Below are 18329 nucleotides of genomic sequence, written 5' to 3' on the forward strand. Positions count from 1 at the left end.
TCAAACCCTACCTTCTATAACTAATCACATCACTTTGAAATTAACATTGTTTCGAATTTGTTTCGAGTTGTTTGAAAATAATTTTATAATATTCTTAAAGCGATACGAATTAAAACGCGCGGCAGATTAGGGACGATTTTCTCGACAATTTCCAGATTACAATAGATTCCTTCCTTATAGAGTGTAAAGTAAAAATTCCGAGCACGAGTGGTCCTCGTTTTCTGTGGATTCACCGCGATAGAGTCCTTCGAACAATTCACATGTCCCGTGGTAGGCGAACTTGGCGCTGTTTCGCTGGTTCGAGGGAAAAAGAAGTGTAACGAAGGACACTCGTTTGATTGCAGGAGGATGCAGCCAGGGGTGACAGTGGTTCTGGCCACGGTCTGGCTGACGGTATACGGGAACGTGGTGGGGACAGCCACCCTCCAACCCTCTCGCCTTACTCTCGATCAATACTCCCCTTTGGCCCCGCGACGCCATGGAGTTTATCGAAAAGTCGAGGGCCAACTGGACTGGAAGGATCAGAATCCTGCTGAGAATCAGCCGCTCGACCTTTCGATCGGCCCGCGAAGGTCGATATCTGCGAACACCGGTACGTCTGGCATTCGTTACATCAGCAATTTCATTCTGTCGCTCTGGCTACCACGGCGGAAACGGAGCAACCGTCTAGTATTGTTACGGCTAAAATTACAAAACGATCGCCCGCTTCGAGGAAATCATGAGACGTTCGTTGGTAGTTTATGCGAATTTTGCATTTATGAAACGACTGTCTAGGAATATTACCCTTCGAGCTGAAGGAAACGTTGATTCTTGGAAATCTTTCTAGCAGAAAGTAAATACGGGGTGAGCTGCGTAAACTGTCACAGTTATTTTCTCGGACACTGTTAGTAATGTTGACAAGTTCTTTTTTTAGTATTATATGGTACGATAGGCTCTTTCATGTGATGTATGAGTCACTGTTGGATGGATATTTTTATACCAATATTTTTAAATGGAATACCATATAAATTTTTTTTCTTTTTTTTTTAATAGTCCTTTTAACTAGTCAGCTGTGGCGCCCCCTTTTGAGAGCGCGCGCCTATATGTGTCACGAAAATCAAGCAATCACAGAGTAAGTATCATTGTTAAAATATAGGATCAAAAAGATGAGTTTATTTTAAAAAATTGACAATTTCAGTACTAATATTTACTTGTTACATAAACAAATATTACGAAAAACTAAACTAACTACATTTTATGCATGACGAGTATACTCGTCATGACACAAAGTACGGCCTTTTCTTCATAACGAGTGTACTCGTCTCACACAGCTGACTGGTTAGCAACAAATAATGTATATTTGAACAATTTTTTCATATTCTTCATAGTTTATGAAATATGACAAAAGATGTCGTTTATTGAAAGGAATTCAATGCGAGGTTCAAACACATTAAAATAAGTCATTTTTAAGTAGTCAGAATCCGCTTTTGTTTAAATATCCGAAAATTAAAAGTGTTTAGAATTAGGAGTCGATTAGGGCCATGTTGAAATTTTCGAATATTGATCCACGATCTATTAACGTGTAGTGTCATCTCGAGCGTTTGGAAAGTTTCTCACTGATTGGATGATATTTTATACACGAAACTTATGTAACTTACAAGATACACATGTACCAGACGGAGTAAATTAAATAAAATGATATAACGAAAGTGAACAAATAATTAAAAGGAATCATTCTGGTTAACACGGTTGTTCCTGACGTGGCGTCCGGAGAATCGCGAAGGGCGAGTGAGCCGATTACTTTGAGATCGTAGGGATGGGCAATGAAGTTCTGCGACGATAGGGATAAGGGTGGTAAGTTGATCAGGGCTAGGGTAACTTGGGACCGTAGATCGCGGGAACGAATGACGTGTCGTTCGCTGGAAGATTATGCCGTTCGCCATGTCAGATGCAATTTACGTTGATTATGCCAGTAATTAGAGTTTGTCGCTGAGAGATCCGTCGGGGTTCGATTTTTAATAGCGTTAGGTTTCACTGTTGCGATATCAGGCTTGTGGAATTTATGAGCTGAAACTTTGTGAACTTTAGTTTAAAACGAATGACCCAATTACTGGCCATGTTAGAGTATAACCGTTTAAAAACATGTGTCTCGTTAAGTATGGATTATCGTTAACTAGTTCGACCCTTTAGTTTTCAAATTAAATGGATGGGGACGGACGTGAACCTTTACAACGATGTTATTATATCTCGTCGCTAATTATCATTAATGGTTCATGGGGCTGTTGATATAAAGTAATAAAATCGATACTGTGGTCTTACAAGCGATGTGTTTAGTTATCGAAAAATACGTGTAATTTTTAAAAAATACGTATAGTTATCGAATTCACTAGATCATTTTTTAATAAATATAAATTATTTTTAATCCGCGAGACATCAATTCAACGTGGTATAATAAAACAGGTAGGGATGTCGAATAAAATAAAACTCAATCTGCACAGAACTATAATCTTCTTACTTACTCAGCTTCAAAATTAATGTAAAACGTGAAATAACATGTTTTCTCTATTATAAAACTATTCACTTGTTTAAAATATTTCAGTAAAAAATATCCAACCTGTGATAGTTGCTTTTGAATATAACAGAGCTGGAGTATCGTGACACAAGACCTCTTGAATCTTCAATCGAGCGCTTGAAATTCAAGCCACTGGTTGCGCGTGTTCGAGTGGCTATCCCACAGATCTATAGTTCGTTCGAGACTAGACTTCGAAATTATATTAATACAACCTGGCATAAAATAATTTTTGGAAAAAAAATATAACCGACGCCAAAAAATAATAACTCTACTAAAAAGTATGAAATAATTTCTTTATATTAAATAATATATTAAATTTCTATTTCATTTACATGAAATTATATTAAATAACCTTTTCATAGGCGGCGCAAAATAAAAAATTTTTGGAAGGGCAATATTGCATACAGTTAATGTATACGCTATTTACACTGTATGTTTTTGTACTCATTTCGAATTTGTTTTCTCATATTGTACTGTATTTCATATATTATAATGTAACTATATATATATGTACATATGTATTGATAATATGCACAGCTATGTGCTTATTCCTAATAATCCCGTAGGGGGTTTAATAGCTTTAATGAAAAAAAAAACTTATTCATCATCATTTTCTACCCTCTGTTTGTATAATTAATGCAAAATCTTATTGCAATGAAATAGAAGAAATGCATTCAACATTAATAAAAATACAGAATTATGTGAAAATTATTTTAATTAAATGTACAATGTTTTATTAAAAATAGTTTTATATAGTTAGAGTTTCATTTGTACAAACGACATTTCATATGTACCACCCTAATAAAATTAGATTCAAAATAGTCGTTATCGCAAGAACATATATTCACCTCTGCATGTACATTTTTCAGAGTTCCCGGAGCATTCGCTCGTTGCGAAATATGTTGGAAAGAACTCGATCTTCCCGCGAAAGGGTAACCATGCCACCGACGATTTCTCACCTTTATTCGAAGGCAAGCAGTATCGTAATTTCGGTGGTCGAGAATTCACAGATGAAAAGGTTGATGGCAGAAACCTCAAGACACCGGAATTACTTTCGCGCGAGTTACCACCGTCCGAATTGGAGGATCCTTTTGTAGCCGACGACACGTTCCAAGATCAAGGGCCTGGCTCTGTAGAGATATACAAATTGGACCTCCTCGGAGAGAAGCCTCTGCTGAATCCGACACCCGTGACGAGATTATTGGCGAAGAGCAAAAGCAAGGCGCCGAAGAAGAGCAGCCACGCAAGCTGGAAGGCTAAAACGACGGACTACGGAGCTACCAGCCCGAAGATGTTCTACAAACAGTCCAACTCGTTTGACAATTTCGGAACTGAACTACCGCCGAACGGCGACCCCTTTAGCGTAGGTGGGGTGCCAGAGTTGCAAGTGGGCTGCGAGGGATTGGAAGCGACCAACCACAAACAGAAGAGGTCCATAGATTCCCCGACTAAGGATAAGGAATCAGGAGTCGACCTATGGCCAGACGCGACACCTATATCTTTGAACGTGGACTACGATCTTTCCTCGGAGGAAGGCTACGAGGAAATGGACGAACTCGTGAAGCTGAAGAAATTAGACACCACTACGAAGGGGATCAAGCACAACAGGGGTGACATGGAGGCGACTCTTCATTCAGACTTTCTCGACGACAAAGGACGAGCAGAAATATTGCCCGTCAGAGGAGACTTGGGCCAGTCTAGCGTAGTCAAAGACTCGATTACATCCCCGCCGTCGTCTGTACTTGGTAATAAGAAAGCGGAAAGAAGGTTGGATTTGGCGAAGGAGAGCAACAAAGGTTTGCATTTCGGTAAGGCGAAGCGAAGCATTCTCAACGATGCTGGAATAAAGTCTGTCGATGGTTTGACGACTAATCGAGGTCGCAAGATCTTGTGGTTCGATGACTCCGCCGCTGGTGAGCAATCGAAAGATGAAAAGCGCTCGAAGCGTGGAGTTTGGGGTTTCGGGGAAGACGAAGGCGTGGTGTCGAGCGACGAGTTGCAAACTGAGAACGAGCGACGTCGAAAGGACTACGAGAGGAGGAGGCAGGAGATCGAGAGAAGAAGACAAGAGGAAGAAAGAAGGAGGGAAGAGGAGGTGAGGAGGCGAGGATACATTGAGAATCGGACTAATACCGATATACAAAGAATCAGAGACGACTACGAGAAATTGCTCCGACAGAACCAGAAGGGCGAGGAAGAAAGACAGCGACAGCTGCAGCAAGAATCGCAACGGTGGCAAACGGAGGAAGAAACGAGAAGACGTATGCGGGAGGAGGAAGCGAGAAGGCGTATGAGGGAGGAAGAAACGAGGAGGAACCGATGGCAAGACGAGGAACGACGACGTCAAGAGGAAGAGAGAACGAGACAACGACAGTTGGAAGAGGAACTGAGAACTCGAGGAGAGGGAACAAGAGAACAGGAGAATCGTTTGAGAGAACAAGAGAGAAGACGACGACCGCAAGAAGAAGAAATGCGCAGGAACGAAGAGTCCAGGCGGGATGAAGAGAATAAGAGAAGACGACAACAAGAGTTAGACAGAAGACATTTGGAGGAAAGAAGAAGAGAGTGGGCGATGAAGAAAAATCGAGAGGAAGAAGAAGAAAGAAGGAGGCAGCAACAGAACAGGAACGAACCACCATCGAGCTTGGTCTATCCCATGCCGTTTGTGAATGCGACCAGACCGTATCAACCGGAAGCAGAGAGACGAATGAGGGAACAGCAGGCGAGAGAACGCGATCAGAAGCTGCGAGAATACATACAACGTAATCAACCGATCAATGTTACCAGTGCCGTGGATCGGCGCAGAGAAGAAGCAAATAGAAGAAGGATAGAGGAGGAACGAAGAAAGCAGGAAGAGGAGCGTAAGTTGCAAGAGTACGTACGTCGAAATCAACCCATACACGTACCAAAGACGAACGAGTCTTATCACAGAAACTGGTTGGAGGAGAGACGAACGATAAATGAAGCGGGATTAAACGATCGGTCAAGGTATCCAGGGCCAGGAAGCGGAAGAAGAAACCACGGTCCATCAGCTCCGACGAATGTCTATCCCCAAAGCTACGCGAATCAAGTCGGAAGAACTGATACGGTCAGAAGTCTCGAAGAGCAAAGAATTCGCGAGAGGGAAAGACAGCAAGAGGAACAGCTAAGGAGAGAAGCTTTGAGGCGGGAAGAAGAGGTTCGAAGGATACAGATGAGAAGATACGAGGAGGACCGAAAGAGACAGGAAGCGGCGCAGTTGGAAGCCGAGAGAAGGCGTAAGGAATTTATGGAACAGGAGGCAGCGAGAAGTCAAGCTGCAAGGATCAGACCGTTGGAGAACAGAAGACCAGTGTATGAGGATCGTAGACGATTCGAGGAGCACCGGCGAAGACAAGACACGAGTCTTATTCCAGCCAATTTAGCTTCGAACGAGTCCAGGAGGGCTATGGAGCTCCAGAGACAAAGGCAGCAGCAAGAGAGAAGGAGGATCGAGATCGAAAGGCGGAGGCAAGAGGCCAGCAGGTAAAGAATTCAACGTAGAGAGATGGTACAACTTCATTTGTTTACTAAATATAATATTAAATTTCAATGATGCGACGCGCCTTTAACCGGTCACGGGTATACACGTATTCGTGTATTCGTGTTTAAGTATTAGGGTGAACCGAAAGTTCGTTTGTTTTTTACACTGTTTCAGTTTGTGCAATTTTTTGAAGTCATTAAAATTATTTTATACACAAGTGTTATATATATATCATTTTGTAGCTTTTGGAAAGGTCTTTAATATTTAATTATTAGCTACATTAATTAATTGATCGTTTAATTTGTTTCGTTTTAGTAAAATCATAGAAAACTTGGAGATTCGAGTACTATTACGTCACTACTGGAAGCAAGAGTTTAAAACTACTGAAGCAGCAAAGAAAACGTTATATTCAGTAGCTATAAAGTAATTTTAATGACTTCAAAAAATTGCAGAAACTGAAACAACGTAAAAATTGCATGAACTTTTGGTTCACACTAATTTTTATCGATTACGAATTAACTCGTATTTGTACTTACACCTCCGCTCACAAGTATATGTACATTGTCTCAATTGGAATATATAGGGTGAATCACGAATCGTGGTCAGTGGAGATTGCTCTGTTATTAGCAATCCGATCGAAAATGTTTTTATCAATTTTTACATGGTTTCAAGAGACCTTTAACGTGATTATAAAAAATTACTTGTCAACTATTTTTTTTATGTTTTGAATTGCGCTTATCTATTAGAGGATTTCAAGATGAATACAATGACTTATGGTTGAAGGTCATTCAAGGTTACAGAGGCTGACTGTAATAGAAAATAAATTGTTTCACGGCACTGTTCAAATATTTCATTAATTTTCTTCTTTGAAAAATCTAGTGTTTTTTTTTAAACCGACCGTGATGAAGCAATTTGACATTTAAATCCGTGTTTAGGACTAAAGACTATACAGCGATCATTCAGTGGATATTACAGATCAATGTAGGACAGTTTATTCTATGGTCCTTAATTACTTTACATATTGGATGACTGCACAAGTTCATGCCCGATTTAAAAATGAAATTCAATGTGTTAAATTTCAAAGAGTACGATTGTATTAATCGATTATTTAGTCACCATTCTTTTCTATAATTATTTTCCACCGATCTACGAGCTTGTCAATTCCAGCTTTGAAGAAAGATCTTGGTCTTTCATGAAAAAAGTTCGTGAGGTACGTTTTGATAGCTTCTAAATTAAAATACTTCCTCGGAATTTAGAGTCTTTCCGTTTAAACTGTTCTGGAGTGACCGGAAGAGATGAAAGTCTGAAGGGGCCAAGTCCGGAGAATATGGTGAATTTGAAAAACCCATTGAACTTCATTTTTAAATCGGGGACGGACATATACAATTATCTAATGCATTTACCGAACACGTTTCACATGAGACGTAGTTTATCAATGAAATAGCCATGCTAACGAGATAAGCGTTTCCCAAAAAGTTCAACACAGACGCTCAACACCCTGGTTGTAAACTCTGTCGACGACTTGGGAAGCCAACAGCTTGCCAAGTCGAAATAGCCTCGCACCGGTTATCGCAATCTCCACGATTTATAGCGTATCACATGGAAGGGGATATGGTAAATATTCGGCTGCGGGAACCGTTAGTTAGCGCGACATTGCAAAACGAGCGATATTAATGAAACAAACACCTTGATCGTGTCGCGCACAATAAGCTTCCTCTTTCAGTCTACGCTGATAATATAATGCTCCCTTTATCCCCCGCAGAGCGAAAGGGACCAGGGAGGACGAAGAACGTGCCAGAGCCATGAAAGAGCAACGAAGGCGACAGGAAGAGGCAAGACTGAACGCACTACCTGTGAGCGCAAGAATAATAGTCCGTCCCGGAGCATCTTCCTCCTCATCGCGAGTGTTATCGAGGGGAGGCTTCGACAACGATATCGATTTCCCGGTGAGCTTCTTCCGTTTGCCTGTTAAAACACTTCACACTCGGTCTATGCAATTGTCCAAAAGCGCTGTAATTGGCGCCTTGCGTCTCTACCCGATCCCTGTGTTTCGATAATTATATCGAATTATCCCGTCGTATGCACCCAGTTTGTCACACAACAGCATGACCAATATGTTTACAAAAATGAGGGCGATAATCTAAATGTAACATCACTGATCTATTACTATTATTTATGTCACATTTTGACATGAATACGATCCATGGAAAGCAGCACGAAACGATGCCTTTGTATTCGTGTTCTTCAATTGAAACAGAACCGAGCTTTGAAAGTGCGGCTAACTATTCCGCAGATAAAAGGACCTTCCATCGCGTCGAGGCGTATCGGGTCAGACGTTATATTTAGTAACGCCATAGGCAAAATTATCAACGACTGAGAAGTCTGACAACTTTTATAAATAGCATTATTTTCTTTTATGAAAACTAAAATTTTGCATACTTTGTTCTTCGTAATATTTAATAAATAGCGAATAGTTAGTAGTCTTAGAAAAGCTATTTTTATTATGTCGTTTCGATTTATAGGTTTTAAGTCATCTTTGGATTGAATATAATTAAATGCAATAGTTGTATTGTATATAATGTTTGTTATGTATATAGTTATATACATTATCTTCAATAATTTGTAGATAATGATTAGCATGAAAAATTGTTATACACAAAAAATGGATGAACCTTTATGAACTTTAAATATAATAATTTTTTTTTAACAGTAGATTCTACTTGAACTAATATCGCTATTATTATATTTTCTAATTTTTATCGTATTTTCATATCATCTCTACTTGGACATTCCTCTCAAGTGTGTACAGTTTTATTTTGACTTTTACATTAATGGGTTATACAGGGTGTCCCAAAAATGTTGGAAGTCCTTGAAAGGGGTGGTTCGGGGGGTGATTTGAAACAACTTTTTCCTTAGCGAAAATGTTGTCCTAGTCTTCGTTAAGGAGATATTAACAGAAACCCCCGACCAATCAGATCGTGGCTGAGCGCACACTACTCGGACGCTATGATTGGTCGGTGATTTTTCGTTAATAATTCAAAAACGAAGCACCATCTGACATTTTTGCACAGGAAATTGTAGTTCAGAATCGTCTCAGCTATCCCCCATTTCCGATTCTTACACTAACTCTAGGACACCCTGTGTATGTTCAATTGGTATATTTTAAATAAAGTGCACATGATTGTAATTAAACATAATTGAAAATATCCCCTACGTTGAGGGACATATTTTATTATTAAAAATAAAACCCTCAAGCCTCTTTTAGGGAACCCTTTACTTCATACTCTTTCCATGTAACGCCTGTTCATATATTTTTCTCTAAATCTCTGTATATACACCATATTGTGCTTTGGTTTCTCGTGCAATTTCGATAAGAAAACTTCAAGGAAATATGCATTTTTGTAACATTTGCTCTAGCATCAATCTATTCTACATAATCAGTAATCAAATTTGCTAGACTTACGATGTTTCCTCATAAGGGACATCCAAGTGCAGAGGGATATTAATAACAATATATAGCGTGCGATAGAGTTTTGTGCAGAATTGAATGCCACACTTTATCCACGTCGATCGACAAACAAATGCCAGCCCAATGGGTTAACCAGGATACTGCGTGACACATCGATTTCCAATAGTAGCGCTTTGAATGAGACTCGAGGAAATGATGAGCGAAGTTAGTAGAAGTTTGTTCTTCTTTGCAGGGTATTAATCCGAATCGTCACGGGGCAAAGGCACCCAACTTTCCCGCGCCGCCCAATCCGTGGACGCCCGTGAAGAGTCCTCCACCCTGCGTCTGGGCGGTTGTTCAATGTTGTCCAACGAACTCAAACCGACTGGTAACGTGTTTCGAGTCGATGGGCTGCCCTGGTATCAATTGGGATCCTAATCCATGCAGAGGCTCCATCACCCAGGCTGCTACGGACCAAGTCATGAAATTCTATGCAGCTATCGAAGAGAACGAACGTGTCTAGAACTAATGCTTAACGAACATGATACGCGCGTTAACGGCCAAGCTTCCGTGGGTCATCGATGAATTTAGTTGATATCAATTCTAACGAGATTATGCTTCGGGTTTCATCTCGACGAAGAAACTTGAGATAAAACTTACACTAGGAGCGCGGGAGGAGTAGGTCGAGAATTTAATAAAGCTCATGGGAAGTAAATTTGAATACCAAAGGATATTAAGGTATCGCTTACGAATAAGCCACTGTAGGATGATTGACCACATTTTCGACGATTCTTCATCATTGTACGGTCAAACGACAAAGTCTTCAACTTGATATTGCAATAATCAAACTTCTTTTTATCAACTCTAAATTGATAATCGTTACCATCTAAATTGATAATCAACATATAACCGTTTCGTCATATGTTGAATTTAGCTTAATAATACATAGGCTTCCTTGAGGATATTAAATTCATTAAAGAAATTTTAAAGTTGTAGTAACGAAATTATAATGTCGTTTATAAGAATTTTCTTTAAAGGTAGGTATATTCTTGAAACATTGAAAAGTACCGTGTCTCTCAATATTATCTAATAAATTTTGATTATAGTTAATTGTTATTTATTCATGACATATCGGAGGATTCGTTCTGGAAATTAAATTTCATACGGATTAAATAAGTTGCGGTATACTTAAACAACTTCATTTGCTATTTATTATAAACTAAATGATGTTTACGACAGTCTGTTACCAATAATTGAAGCGCGTCCCTGTACATGTCTGTTATAAGAATGCGATGGAAGAGTTATCGGTGATCAAAATCAATGCCTTACAATCTTCTTAAAGATAGAACTTTATCTCATTCAAAATTCATCAAATACGATCAAGTGTCTCTCTCTTTAACTATAGGTCCTGTTTGATACGTATATTCGCGTCACAGAGATTTATTTAAATTGTTCGCTCACTCGTACCCTCCAATTAATCGACATCTCGAAGGAATAAACGAGAAAGAACTCCTAACATGCCGCAAAGAGAGCGCCATTTGTGTTCTTCGCAGTTCTCGTATTCTTACAAACAGATAGTTATATTATAGACTCGATATTTTTCTATTCGTTTTTTTTTAGACCACGATAGCGATGCATGACAGCCTTTTAAATTTAACGAACCAAGCGATTGCGTCAGCGGTTTTAAAATGGCGCGTTGTGTTCTTGTGAAACCGATGCGCACGAAATTCAGTGAGAGTTGCGAGCCTCTGAAATATTTTTCGTAAGTAGTCTCGATACCTTTTTCGTATTAAGCAGATGAACGCTCTTTATAGTCTCCGTCTGTTGCGCCAAATATAATGTGACAAACTTACTCTATTTAAAGATTTCTAACAACTCGTTAAGAGTTTATATTTATCGAATTTTTTTGAAACTACGTTCACGAGTATTTTTACTTAAATGCAGTTTCATTGCTTGTGTGCGTTCTAGAAACCCCTAATGTATTAAAAGGGAGTTTTATTTGTGTAAAAAGTACAGAGAGATATAAAATTACGCTTCATCCCGAATTTACTGATTGAATTCATTGATGAAACTTATCTAGCAATTTCTGCCTCGAACAGTACCCGCTTGCTGGATAGTTCAATAATACGTACCTAATTAGTTTGAACATAATGTTGAAACTAGTAATAACGCCGCGTAAAAAGCAGGTTCCGCTGGATAAGTTTTAACGATGAGTCTAAGTAACAGTACCTGTATAAACTCCAAAACCTGTATAACTCCAAGTTATTAGTTTAACCCTTTGTTTACTGAATTTCTCAAAAATGTTTCGAAACTAGGCGTCTATCTTGGTCTTATATCATCTTATAGATTGTCTCTAATAAACTTCCAAAAGAAAAAAAGCTTGTGCTGCCATCCAACAATTAAAAACGAATAAAGCGTTTAATTGATACAGTATCATGAGAAAATTGACGAGACTTATAAGTCCCGCCAGTAAATAAAGGGTTAATAAAAGATTACAATCATTTCTTAACTATACTTCACGCAAGGACCTAATACCTTCTAATAGAAAATACGAAGCATCACTAAACCTTAGAAAGGAGTCACACGTTTGCCAATTGAAAATTCGCTGAATTAAGAGATTTTTAACAAAGATTTAGTGACATTAATCGTAAGATATAGCGTGCAGTATTCGGCGTGTTCTCGAGATCTTCTAAGAATTTCAAAGAGGTATCCTCATTTGCAGGCAGGAAAATAGAAGATAGAGGGATAAGGTTAAAAATCAACCTAAAATTGATTGAATTAAAAAATTCTTTCGATAATTAATATAATAAAAATAGTAAGATGCAGTAGTAGATACTTTTCATCGGTAATAGATAGTTGAAAGAAGTACTAATTGTAAGAAAACGGTGTTAGATATTCTGTAGAACGAACTCTTTGACTGTAATAGTGAAAGGTTAATAGAACTAACTGGATATCTTGGTTCGAATCATCGAATCATCGAATCATCGAAACAGTTCTGTATTATGAAATTGTAGGCAATTCCCGAAATTCTTAGTTCACTGTAATATATGTACATGTAATAACAATTTATTTCTGTAATATACTTTATAAATATTAAAAGTGAAAAGAAGGATTAAAAATCAGAAGTTACTCTATTAGATTCAGACATATGTTGTGTATTATCTGGACGAATTACTATGCATCATTGGAAAGACAAACTATGGTTTATTTTTCGCTGATAGTGTCCACAATGCCAGTCGACGTTAAGTTCTATTTCCAGATTGTATTTTGTTGCAACTTTTACATTTTTCCAAAAACTGTCTACTACCGATGCGATTACCATACATTTTGAATAGTTCAAAGTGTCATGAAATGCACAAACGGTGATCAATGATTTTAAAGCTTCGAATGGGGATAGCGATTTAGCAGATTACTCGACGAGCATCGTTCAGAGAATTAACCCTCGATTGGTGAACAAACGAGGCATCGATCCCTCTCAGGTTCGTGATGGGAAAAAGATGCGGCCGAAACAGCAATCGTTATGCTTTAGAGGCCCGATACAATTTCGAGGGGGAGCCAGTATTCAACAGAGAGTAACCGATCGTTTGGTATTGGCCAGTCGCCAAGTTCGGTGCCGAGTCAGTTAGTACGCGAAAATATAGCCATAAAGAGAAAACGAGTGGCCGTGCTTGCGAGGGAGTAAAACGGAGAGTAAAACAGAGAGAACAATAGTGCGACATCTGTTCGCATCGCAGACGCACGTGCAATTAAGCGTGTTCGTTTCACGTTTAACGAACGTAAAATTATTAACTTGTAAGTCGTTCTTTTTTCCTCTCCTTTTTTTTTGTACGTAGTCGTCGAGTTATACATTCGCAGCTTTTTTCACATGTGATATATAGATACGCTTTTAATTCGCCGTGATATAGTTAAATATTTATCTCTGTAATAAATGCAACAAATGCTTTGCGAGAACACGTTATCCGATACTGAAACGAGAGTTCCCTTCGATCGAATTAAGAATACAATATCTCGGAAATAAGTTTATTCGTCTGTAGAGAGTACAATGAAACAGTTTCACGTGTTTGAGTGTGTTAAGTGGCCTCAGCACGTCGATGAGCTTCGGGCACATGATACTTTAGTCGACTGCAAATGTATTTAGTTAAACGAAACTAATAAAAATAAGAATTACCTGTTCCGCTTTATTTCAGAAGAGTAGCAAAATCAAAAGTAATATTTTTCTACTCGGTATTTCGCAACCGAATGTATGATAAGAATATATGCTTATTGTTAGAATACGGTGACGATTTCGAAAATTCTTAGTTCGCTGTAATATATGTGTAATATATTAAACACTTCGTTCTGTAATATACGTAATAAATCATTAAAATGCTGGACGATGGTATCAATCTTATTTACATGATTCATGTTCCTTTAAGAAAAAAAATTACACTTTTATACATGTAAGAATTACATAGAATAATTAAATGTCACCTAGTAATAATAAATAATTAGGTCTTCTGTTAATTTAATTCGTGTGAAAATTATAGAAATAATTATAGTAATTATTTCTATGTTTAGAATCAAAGACCTTACCTCAATTTCATTATACTCATATCGTGATTACAGTTATCTAAATAGTATGTATTATATAATAAGCCTTTAAAATATTTTTATGTATTGTTTTTCTGCATCTCAATATGATTTAACTGGGAAAAATAATATCGATTTTTTTACAATTAAGAAAATTGTTGAATGAATCGTAATAATTGTAGGTCTGAAGTTGATTTGCAACCCAGAGTCGAAGCGTTACGAATTGTAATAAATGGGGCTAATCTAAAGACTAGCAAAGAGATATCTTCGTTATATTATCATTATTCATATGTTTGATAAAATAGCACGAAAATTTCACGTAAATGAAGCATGTAAAAAAAGCATGAAAATTTCATGTAAATTAGCGTAAAGTCCGCCACTTTTCAGGAAAATAGAATAATCTCATCTCTGTCGGACACTGCGAATGGGCATTGGCTGTTGAAAAGCGACGTGACCAGCGTGTCAAACAGAAGAATTTGTTCTCCTTCGTCTCTTTAACCCTCGCCCTGCAATTTAAAACCATCTGTTAGCCGTGGGTAATCGATTTCCCTTCAATTTGCAGTTTCACTCTCAATTACCCGAATACGACGTACGATATACGAAGAACGATCCTGAGTACCTCGCAATTTGAAAGAAATTAGTCTTCCTGTCTATAAATTTTGTTTTCATAACGATAATAATGCTATTAGTTATTATTCCTTTTATTTATTTCAAGGGCCAGTACCTGAGTCTGAGGGCCGAACCTGACACCATCCGAAGGTGATGGGTTCGTAAAACGACGAACGAATGCCAAATAACTTGATTATAACTCGAACTGAAGCTAAATCAAGTACACGCGTACTCGACAAATATTCAAACTTATTTTTTTCGAAAATAACGCGTCATATGATAAAATTTTATTCCACACTATCGATTCAATTTTTTACGTAGAATCGCCCCCTTCTCGCTTGTACCACCAGTTACAGGATACTCTGTATATTCACGCCAATAGTTACTATTGCTCTCTTAGTTTATCTCGATGAATCTCGATGTAATATGTTTTTATTGCCAAATAGTAGTCAATTTTCACGACAATTTATGTATTTAAACTACAGATCAAACTATGACATACGTATTTTCTGAAATTTCGTTCTTTTTTTGCGTTACAAACGTATGGTATTTGTAATGTACTTAAATTTTGTGCGAAGTGGAATCCTTAAACCCGTATAATTTAAGAACTGGGAAACATATATCGTTCCTAATAACACAAAGGTGTGTATTATAAGTGTTGATATTCAGTTCTTTAGTAATATATTCCGAGAATGTTCGCACGTTTTGAACTGTATCGGCAATCTTGTCAAACTCTCAAGATCAAGTCAAGATCTCGTCGAGATCGAGATCAAGATCATATATTCGAAATTGTCAGAAATTCGAACTCGATATGCATGTTTCGAGATTTTTTCGAGATCAAGATCGAGATCGTAGAACTCGTGCGCATCACTAATTATAATCTAGCCGAATATCATTCAAGGACATTCTCTCCAGCTCTCTGATAGATTTATTTATGCTTGGAACAATTGATCATTAAATTGTGGCTTAACTGGTAGATGAGAATAGTTGGGATCCCTTCGAGACGTTGCAGACCAACGAACGAACCGGTAAACCGCAAAAATGTCAAACTATGGAGCAATATGTTCCACACTTTGCGACGGAGTTTGGCAAAGTTGGCTCGAGACTACCTCAAACTTGTCTCCGTATAACGAAACGATGAAATTTCCCACGCAAGCAACACTGTTTCCTTACATTTTAATTACAGATCACGCTTCGAAAGTAACCGTACAGCTCATGAATGTATACTTTGAACGTAATAACCAAATTTGCATACAATGTACGCTACATCGACTGCTGGCGCTTTCAGGAAATTACCGAAATTCATCAGAACCACCAAAGTCTACGAACTCTCCCAACGCAATTTGAGAGGAACGCATCCGTTCACCGTCGAAAGTTGGACAAGTTTTCGCGGCGAGAAAGAAATTTCCCAGCTAGTTATAATGCGGTGTAATCAATTCCGCGAAATGGCGCAAGTTCTTTTGAATTCCCTACGGGACCGTGGCCAGAAACAAAAACTTCGACGACCGATTCGCGAAAATCACCGTCACACTTCAGCGTCCAGCGGAACATCCGGCATTTGCATTTGCCTCGCGTCCTGACTATCGTCGCCCTTTTCTTTGCCCGCTACAGCCGCGACCGATAACGAGGGCATTCAACGGTTAAGGGCTTCCAAACGTTTCCCGTGCAATCAACCGCATTGTTGCACCAGAAAATGCCATCAATTCCTCATCTTGCCACGTAACGGCAACCAAACCGACTGATCTAACGAGGATTCGGGCAGTTGCTTTTCGTGTTGCTTTCTTTACAGGAACCCACATCTAACCGTTAGGCTCGTCGATTGCTCGCTTGTTGCTTCGACGAGGATCGGAACACTGCTCTTCTCTAAAGCCAAGTTAACGTTTGACTTATAGTAAAATATAATCTGATGCTAAAAGTAAATCTGAATTCTTTTGGCTATAATATCATTAATTTACTTACTATTCATAAAGTATTTAGTATCCTATAATCCTATATCCTATAATTATAGTATCTTATGGTATCCTTGATACTAATATTTACTTGCCTGGAACCGCAAGTTAACTACCAGCATTGTTCCTTGGCAATTTCGCATCGACCGATTGCCCGTCACTTTACATTCAACGCGGATTGAATTCCTCGGCAGAGGTTGTAAGTCTCGGCCTATCCCTCGGACTCGTTGTATTACCGCGACGCGTTGTTTCCGTAAATTAATGTGTAAACAACTGTTTCGACAACAACTCTGTGTTGACTTCGAAGTATCTATGCGAAGTGTATGTTCGAAGAGTGACTGACTGTTCGACGTACGGTTTCGAAATTGTCTGTTCTGCGTGCGTTTTCGAAGAGACGACTCGCTGTCGTCTTGACTCCCGCGGCGGTGTCGGAGTCTCAGGTCACACGCTGATTGGTTTTCGCAAAATTGGAAAATTACCAATCAGCGTGTCCCTGTGTGCATTGGGCCCACCCTTCCTAGCTCTCTTAGAGCGTCTTCGTTTAGGAAGGGTGGGAACCTCGGTCGGTAACGGGAGGACCCCGAAAGTCCGGCGATGCCGGGGCCTTTCCGCCAGGTGAACATGTGGCGTACCGAAAGTATGTACCGTTGGGTCCGAACGTGACCGTGCCAAAGCCACCCTTCGGAAAGACCGAGTTTATGACAGGAAAGCGGCCGTTGAAGACGAAGCAAATTGAAACTTTAACGTTATGGCAGGGTCATCGACTAAACTAAATTACTAAAACAACTCGAAATGTCGACTCAAAAACGGCTATTTGACAGTCCCGTCATAAACAGACTTTCGAAGTCCTCGACCAGATGGTCCGTGGAACGGAACAAGCATGCAATTACTACACCAGGATTATATTTCTGGCCAGTACTGTAATAAATAAACAAATGTTTAAGGGTAACTAACAATGATCATCACAATCTATTAGATAATTCAAATTCCGTTCTTCAATTTGAATTTTGTTGGAATCGAATCGAACCGAACAAATCTACGCCGAGCTACATGGTACAATGAGGGTAATATTTAATAATTATATATTTAAAAAAACAATTGTTTAAGAGTATCTAACAATGATAGTAACTACCTATTAGATAGTAGAAATTCCATCCTTTAATTTGAATTTTGTTAGAATCGAATCGGACGATTCTACGACGAGTTAGGCACTTCAAAATCACATACATTGTTATAAAAAAAACAATTGTTTAAAATTATCCAGCAATGATAATAACTATGTATTGGGTAGTAGAAATTGTGCCCTTCAAATTAAATTTTGGTAGAATCAAATCGAACAATTCCACGCTGAGCTATGACACCTCATAGTTTCTTATGTTATAGGCAATATTAAATGACTGACAGGCGCTGGGACCTACATATATATACATATAGCGTCCTTGCAAGGCCGTTCCAATTCCGAGAAATACTAGTAAACATTGTAGTATTTCCTGGAAGGAATACCCCTCTAAATTCCGTGTTATAATAGTAAACATTGTAGTATTTCATTTATATCCATTTTTCCTGACGATCGATTTGGATGAAATTTGGTATACAGGGGTTTTCGGGGTCGCTGATTCCAAATCTAAACTCAGAATTTAGAAATTCAAAATGGCGAATACAACATAACGACACAAAATGCGAAAAATGCCTGAATTTAGA

General features: G+C 38.5%; 2 protein-coding genes across 5 annotated transcripts in view; one reads left to right on the forward strand and one right to left on the reverse strand.

The window, feature by feature from the left end:
* Positions 1-13874, forward strand: part of LOC128875841 (golgin subfamily A member 6-like protein 22) — a 96023-nt gene extending 82149 nt beyond the window's left edge. For all 4 annotated transcript variants that reach the window (XM_054121771.1, XM_054121772.1, XM_054121769.1 and 1 more), the window contains exons 2-5: positions 345-592; positions 3421-6055; positions 7816-7999; positions 9755-13874. In XM_054121771.1, coding sequence (XP_053977746.1) covers positions 349-592; positions 3421-6055; positions 7816-7999; positions 9755-10024 — 3333 coding nt within the window. In that variant the 5' untranslated portion in view covers positions 345-348 and the 3' untranslated portion in view covers positions 10025-13874. The remainder of the gene's footprint in view (positions 1-344; positions 593-3420; positions 6056-7815; positions 8000-9754) is intronic.
* LOC128875844 (uncharacterized) overlaps positions 1-18329 on the reverse strand; it is a 196338-nt gene that overhangs the window by 143384 nt on the left and 34625 nt on the right. The window lies entirely within an intron of this gene.

The sequence above is a fragment of the Hylaeus volcanicus genome, chromosome 4 (assembly GCF_026283585.1).
Source record: "Hylaeus volcanicus isolate JK05 chromosome 4, UHH_iyHylVolc1.0_haploid, whole genome shotgun sequence".
NCBI lineage: Eukaryota > Metazoa > Arthropoda > Insecta > Hymenoptera > Colletidae > Hylaeus > Hylaeus volcanicus.